Raw genomic sequence first — 8,221 nt, 5'->3', positions numbered from 1 at the left:
TAATATAGAAATTACAAATAAATTTTGTAATTTCAAAAAATTACAAATAATTTTTGTAAGTTATTTAATGTATTGGTGTCTGAGTTTCCTCATCAAAAATATGGAGAGAAAAGCTCCCGTGGTGTTTTTGTTACAATCATACACAATAAGTCTGTAAAGGACATGACTTCTGGCATAAAGTTAGTACTCAGTAAAACAATAGAATAATTATATTATAGTGTTTGAAAAAAAAGGTAGGTTATATTTATCAGGTAAATAAGTCTCCATGATATTTTACAAAATTTTCACAACAGAATTACCAAGGATTTTGCCTATATGAGGCATCCAGATTCCGTTTTTGAGATGTTTTATTACAGAAAAGATTATTCCTCTGTATACAAGATAATGAATTTAAGTTAAGGATTTATTATACTCAAATCATGTGGCCCTGGAAGCTTTGCAATTTGACTTACATGACTAAGCTACCATCATGGACTTGTTAACTGTCATTTTTCTCCATGGTAGCATAAAACACTAACATCTGCTCAGGTTAGTGTGCAATTGTGGCCTTTGTAAGCCCCTGTGCATGTCCAGTGCTCATGTAGCATCCCCCCACAATTGAGATCTTGAGGACCCACCAAGGGCTAGAGACCTAATTGTCTTAGATAACTTGGGGATTGAGCCAGAGGGTCACTGTCCTCCAATGATTGTCTTTAGTTATTAGACACAATTGTATTTCCTGGACAGATTTCCTTTGTCAGATGTGAATTGCTTCCTTGTTAAAATGTTTCCCAACATTTCTGGGGAAAGACATTAGGCAGAAATCATTTTCTATTAATGCAGACTTGGAATTGAAACCTACTATTGATTTTATTTCAAACCAAAAAATTAACATGCCATCAAACACAGTATATAAACAGCCACAAAAGCAGACACACCATCAGTCACTTAGCTCCTCCTTCACCTCTTGTCCTCCACCTTGGAAAAAGGTAAGAATTTCACGTATAAATTTGATGTACCTTCTTCTCTTTAGATTTATTTCAACTAGTTTGTGATATATGAAGAAAATATTTGTAAAATATAGTCTTTGAAAGAAAGGTATATAAAATAATGTTGACATTATTCTCAATAGTGTTCTCTGATAATACTATTAGGTTAAAAAAAGAAGAAATGAGTATGAAGATGTGCTAAAAATGAAAAGGCCAAATTAACTTTATGAGTCAAAGAAAATGTAGTAATAGTGGTTAATATATTTTAGTACAGGGAAGTTAACAGGCTACATTAAAAGATCTAATTCATGAATTACATATCTTCCAGATTGATTAAACTTATCATAGTCATAAAATCAAATATATTTAAAGTATTGTAAAAACTTATTGGGACAAATTTATTCAATAGGTAGTTATAAAGGTAGCATATTGAATAAGGATATCATGAGAGGTTTTTTGGGAGTATGCACTACTTGAAATGCTTATAAATAATTTCTTTTACAAAAGTGTATTAATTGACGTTGTTTACAATCCCACTTTATTGTTCAGTTTATAAGATTGTAAAAATTATATTAAAATAGACACAAAAACAGAATTCAGTTAAAAAAACTAAATTTTATTTTGTAAGAAAAATTGTAGAAGAGGAAGAAGTAACTTGAAAAGGAAAACAAAAGAGATTTTAAAGAAAAATATATTAGACTATGTATTAATATTAAAGTTTGGCTTAATATTGATGTATAAAATGTTACCTGTAAAATATAAAAACTCAATGAGATCTTCCCTAGTCATAATGACCTCTAATATAATAACATATATTTGAGACCTAACAATGAAAAATTAATTGGAAACTTATAGAAGTCTTAAGCAAAATAAAATTAGTGGGAATTACATAATACCCATAAGAAAAATCTAGAAAATACATTTGCCTAGTAAAGAGAAATATTTCAGCCTTAAATATTGCAAAGTATATTTTGCACATGAATTAGGGACTTTTTAAAAAAAGTTCAAGGATCTTTATTTATTTTGTTTATCATTCAGTTGCAGTTTTCTTACATATTTCCCATCATTCTCCTTTGCCCTGCCCACCTCCACCTCCACACCCCGACTCCAACAATCAATCCCCACTCTGCTGTCTGTGTCTATGGGTCTTTAATATGTGTTCCTTGACTTGTCCCTTGTAGCAGAAATTTAGTTTACATGTCTGGGGATAAATACTATGTTGAAGTATATTGGTGGCACAAACCTATTTTTTATTAGAAATTATAGAGATGGAACAAAATGAAGTATTTAGTACCTTTTGGTCAAAAGTGTTAACATATATTTTATATTATGCTACAATAATAAGCAGTCTGCTGTGGGGACTAGGAAAGAAAACCTGATCCTTTGGTAAATAATTAAGAAATCAGAGAAAACAAGTGTGGTGTATGATGTCTAAAGCTATATGGCACAAAGGAAAAGATATGTCATTAGGTGTGCAGGGATGAAGACTGTGGAACAGCTACAGGTAGAGAATAAACAAATGGAACAGTCCTACAAAAACATGTGGATAAATGCAACAAGTGAAATGCTCAAATAAAATCTCAGTCTTATTAGAAATAAAGACATATGATTAAGCCAAATATTCATAAAATTATTTTATTTAATAAAGAAAAGGTACAATAAACTGTGATCTTCTATGTATACATTTTTTAATTAGTCTATTCCCAATGGGTATGAGGATTCATCAGAGCTGAAACCTTAATATTTTGTTCACTGCTTTAAACCCAGATGCTAGACAACATGACTAATAAATATTACTAATTTTGAATAAGTAAATCAATTAATAAAGCTTTATTTACATTTTTTTCTGTCTTTCAAAAATACACAATGTACTGTAAATGAGATAAAAGAAGAGTGAGGTGGGGTAGAGCTGAGATCTGAAAACTCTGAATGGCTTTCATTGAAGTATGAAGTTGATAAGGAAGCCTAAGGAGCCATAGAAGGTTTTGACTTTGGTTATATAATACAACTTCTATTAGTAATTTTTCTAAAGTATAGTCACTTTGTTTTTTTTCAAAGAGAGATAAGCCTATGTAATTAAGGGAATATATCACATTGACAACCATAGTACTTTTTTCCCTCTCACAGGCCTTGAGCACCATGAGGGTCCTCATCCTTGCCTGCCTGGCGGCCCTTGCCCTTGCAATGGAGGTAAAAATATCTCTAAATAGCTAAATGAACATGAAATGTCTTCCCACAGGAAGAGAACCACATCACCAATATTTTAAATGTACAAATAATGCAGACTTCTAGCATATTTTTTTTATATTTTTAAGATAATCATGTATATTTCAATAGTGTCTAATGGGGCCAGAAATCTGGGTAAAATGCTACCAGTCCCCAAAGAAAAACCAAATAAGCAAATGAGCATGGGACAAGAGAAGCAATAAACATTAAAAAGAATGATATTGCACAAGTACAATGGCATGCATGTACAACCTATATAAATATACCATATCCAGTGATGAAACTCATGCACCTCTTACCCTGGGGCATTGGGCCAAATCCAACTGTTTCTATCCAAAGACATCTAGAGGATGAAGTATCAAGCAATAATTAAAACTATAAACATATGTGTAATCATAGTAAAAAGTGTTTGATACATATTAAAATAACTCCCTCTCTGTTACCCATCAAATATGTTCTTTCTTCAGGTAAAATAAAAATATACCATTAGAGTTACTAAATGTAAAAGACATAAAAGCAATTACCTTTCAAGGCTTCAAAAGGTACACTACATTTTATATTTCTTAAATTTGTGAAGGGAATATCACTTCATGAAGAAAATAAAAAGTAAATAGGAAAGATGAGTTAGCTAAGAAAACTAAATGGAGTCTTTTACTTTACAGAAGGAAGAGCTCAGCATAACCACTGAGGTAAGATTTTTTTATTCAGAGAAATTTTTCAACCATATAACAATAACATTCTCCAATAATCCAGTTCTGATTTTTTTTTTCTTTACAGACTGTAGAAAGACTTTCAAGCAGTGAGGTAAGATAGTGTTCATTCTGAGGCAATTTTCCATGTTTGGAACAGTAAAACACTGTATTCTCTTTCTACAGGGTTATTATTGGGCTTTAGCCAATGCACCTAGTTATGACATATCAATTCTGTTGTAAATTTCCAGTATGTATCTTTAAGGGCAGAATTAATACAGCTTTCACTATTCAAGCACTTCCTAAACTAGCTTTCTACTTAAAATTGTGTCACTGTGCCCCGACACCTTCTTTACATGAAATGTGCAGTCTTTTTATCTGCCTTGAGCTCTCTCCATGGTGACAAAATTCACTATTTTGACACTTATTGGTCGTCTTCTGTGAATCAGACATTGACTAAGAGCTATGCTATAAACTGAAAAGAGGTTGCCCATAAGAAAGAATAGTAATATGGGAGGTGGGCAGACATGCAAATGGACATATTTTTGTAATTACAGTACTTACTTTACTGAATAAGCAGTGAAACTTAGTTGTAAATCTGCCTGTAAGAGTCAAGTAGATATTTATACTTGAATCACTTTTTAGGGTCTGTCATTACCTGTTAAGTCCATCATGTGTATACTTTATCTCTTCACAAAGGTTTTCAGATCCTTAGGGAAAGTATTTATTTATAATTCTTATAATTCATTTGAAGCCTAAACATAAAAGACATTAAGAATGATGAAGAGAATATATCTATGGTTATTATAATTTATTATTAATATATAATTCTTTTAGAATCAGATGGGGTATTATACATTATTTGTTGTAATATGAAGGGTATATAGTGATATAGAAAATTAGCACTCATTAAATTCTTCTTATTGTACTATGTTCATTAATTTTCTATTCTTGATTGTATCTGTCCATCTCTGCTACAGCAGGCTTATACAAAGCAGTGAAACATACAAGTTTCAGTATTATCCTGTGTTTTTGGTGTTACCAAGCATGGTGTCCACCTTAACTTATCATGTCTTCATTTTCCGATTTATATTGGCAAATAAAAATTGTTCATAAAAACTTAACCTAATTTTATTTTTATTTTTCTGAAGGATTTCATTGCACAGGTCAATGAGGTAAAACCCTCATGTTTAAATGTAAATATTTTCAAAATTTCCTCCATTTAATTTTTATAAATGATAACAATTTTATATGATTCATTTTTTAGCAAAAACCTAAGAAGTCTGAACATGACAAACAGCAAGAAAAAGAGGTAATTTGAACATGACAAGACTATATCTAAATTTTTTATCAAATATATAACATATGAAATACTCATACGTGCATGTTCACTCCAAAGTATGGTAAGAAAACGCATGCAAATACAAGAAATGAAATTTTAAGTCAATGTATTTTTAGTACATGGATGCATTTTAAAATGTATAATTGACTTGCAAAATATAGAATAAATACTAATTATTGGTTTGCTCACTTTTCTAGTGGCATAAATGCACACTAGTAGATATATTTCCACATTGGGAACTAGGTTCCCCTTATTCTCCAGATAGAAAAGCTGATGAAAAAAATAAGAGGGCAATGTGGCACAAATTTTAATTTCATTATTGATTAGCTCTGTAACTTTGGCCCCAAGTTTCTCTGTACTTCAAATTCTTCATGTGTAAACTGAAAATACTCATAAGCCACTATGGTTGATGCTATGATACAATATATATTCAATGATTTACATTAAACTTTTGTTTTATATTAACAATATTAACACATGCAGTTAATAAAAGGATTTCCATTACACAGATGAGAGAAGTGAAGTGTAAGACAATTGAGTACACAATAATGTGACTTTATCACAGTTATTTATTAGCAGAGCTCACTGAAAAATATTTTCTTAGACTACATAAAATTATTTATTTCATTAAATGACACATGTAATAACGTATTGATCTAACTGTAATATTTCAGTCTCTTGTTCTAACAGTGTCATGGATTTGTTTGGAACTTAAAACAAATACTTTTCTAAATCAAAATAAATTTAAAAATTGATGTCTCTTTTAAAGACTTATAATAACTACCATCTACCAAGAGAAGTATTGCTGGAAGTTAGCTGGTGTAGAGTAAAACCTTCAATTAAACCACAAATTAAGATTTACTTTTCATTAAAACACATAAAAGCAAACTTGAAGTCATTTCTCTAATTATTTTTAAAATAAATCTTCTTTATGAAAACAATTTGGTCAATTATCCTCACGTTATGTTGAAAACCCCATGACCTCTCAATACCAAACTGTACAGCTGGCCACAGCTATTGAAGGCAACTTGGAAAAAGAGAAACAAGTCTGAAATCCCCAAACATTGATTTCAGTTTGATCTGTGTTCACCTGTAAAAGAAGTAGGTTAATGAGAAATCCCTCAATGAGAATTTAACTCATTAGTGTTAATGTAACCCCAAATAATGTCTTAGCCAGCATAAATAAAAGATTTTCTTACTTTCCTTTTAGTCAGTTATGGTGGTTCAAAAGAGAGGAGTTTAGTTCATCAAGAATGGGAATGATAGCTGAATCATGGACTCAAAGATTCTGTCTCCTTCTCTCCAGGATGAACACCAGGAGAAAATCCAGTCCCCTGTCCAGCCACAGGCTCTTGTCTATCCTTTTGCTGAGCCCATCCCCTACACTGTCCTTCCACAAAACATCCTGCCTCTTGCTCAGCCTGCTATGGTGCTGCCTGTCCTTCAGCCTGAAGTGATTCAAGGTTCCAATTCTAAGGCAACCATCTTTCCTAAGCACCATGTGATGCCATTTCATAAATCTCCAGTAGTGCCATTTTTTCAACGCCCAATCCAAAATCTCCCACAGCTTTCTCTGCCTCTGCTCCAGCCCTTGGTGCACCAGGTGCCCCAGCCTCTTATCCAGGCTCCCATGCTTCCTACTCAGCCCCTGCTTTCCCTTCCTCAGCCCAAAGCCCTGCCTCTCTCCCAGCAAGTGATCCCTTACTGGCAGAGAGATACGCTCAACCAAAAGCCTCTGCTTGAGCCTACTCAGGTGTTTTACCCTGTGCCTGAACCTATTGCTACAATCTACAACTTACAACAAGTAAGTCCTAATTTTCTATCTCTATTGTTTAATTAATGATGTGTATTGTATATGATATTAGAAGTGAGAAATCCAGAATAAAAGGATAAATGAATAATGAATGGATCCAAGATGCAAGTAGCTTAGATAAGGGTTTCTCAACACTAGTTACACAGTTGAATAACCTAGGAAACATTCCCCCCTAAAATTCTAATGTCTAGGATTTAGACACAATTGTTCTGATTTTCTGTGTAGAAGATACTGAGCACTGGAAATAAATTATTTCAGAGATTCTGATGTAATCAATCTGTTGAGAATATAGATAAAGAAGATTAAAATGTACTAAAAACAGAATTAAATTTGGTAAGCTGGGTGTGAAATAAAAAAAGTTTTATTATTTTCTACAGTTTTTAAGTTTTTCTTATGTGCAACTAGTCTCCAAATGCATTAATTCACATCTTGTTTCTGACATATGTAAATAGGAGGGTAAACAATTTAGATTCTTATTTCATTACTCATAGAATTTTTAGAAGTGTTCCTGGCAAAAAGTGAATTGCATATTGATTTATTTTTTAATTTTTTTATTTATTTTTAAGGTTTAAACGATTTCAAAGTTAATGTTTGTCTCTCACTTTGGTAAGTATTGGGAGTTTGGAGATTAGACTAAATATTAGACTATATATTATACTTAATATATTTCAGCATTTCATTAGCCTGAATAAACACAAAATAATGAGAGAGTCCACCAATACATGGACTTATTTCTTAATTATCAATATGTCAGGGACATGTAAATAGTTGGCTACTATGTATTCACATTAAATGATGTATTTTTTTATTTCAAATCTTTTTTAATTTCAGTTATGTGTTACTGACAAATTTAAATGGATTGTTTACAAGTGTCTATGTCCTTATCCTTATCATCATTTTCTTTTTTTATTTTATTTTTTATTTTAATGATTATCGTCATTTTCTAGAAAAAAATTGAAAGCAGTTTTTCTATTTTGCAAATATGTTTGAGCTCTTTTTAAAAGTCAACTTGCATTCTAATTTCTATCTTTGGCTCCAAATGTTAGGTTACAAAAAATTTAATTGTTTTTTAATTCATGGATCATAATAAAATTAATTAGTCCCATGGTAAGGATAAAAAGCGAGAGAGATTCTTTAGATACAAATTTTTAGTGATCATGGTAGACTATATATTTCTCTAAAA

At 31.4% G+C, this 8,221-nt stretch overlaps 1 protein-coding gene across 1 annotated transcript; it reads left to right on the top strand.

The window, feature by feature from the left end:
• Positions 1–894: 894 nt before the first annotated feature.
• Positions 895–7,639, top strand: LOC114491866 (beta-casein-like). The gene is made up of 8 exons (XM_028506196.2): positions 895–968; positions 3,096–3,158; positions 3,857–3,883; positions 3,972–3,998; positions 5,035–5,058; positions 5,151–5,195; positions 6,532–7,029; positions 7,605–7,639. The coding sequence occupies exons 2-8, from the start codon at positions 3,108–3,110 to the stop codon at positions 7,608–7,610; spliced, it is 678 nt and encodes a 225-aa protein (XP_028361997.1). The 5' UTR covers positions 895–968; positions 3,096–3,107; the 3' UTR covers positions 7,611–7,639.
• Positions 7,640–8,221: the final 582 nt, after the last annotated feature.

This window comes from Phyllostomus discolor, chromosome 1 (assembly GCF_004126475.2).
Source record: "Phyllostomus discolor isolate MPI-MPIP mPhyDis1 chromosome 1, mPhyDis1.pri.v3, whole genome shotgun sequence".
Lineage (NCBI taxonomy): Eukaryota > Metazoa > Chordata > Mammalia > Chiroptera > Phyllostomidae > Phyllostomus > Phyllostomus discolor.
The sequence above is the reverse complement of the archived record's forward strand: the minus strand, read 5'-3'. Positions and strand labels throughout refer to the sequence as shown.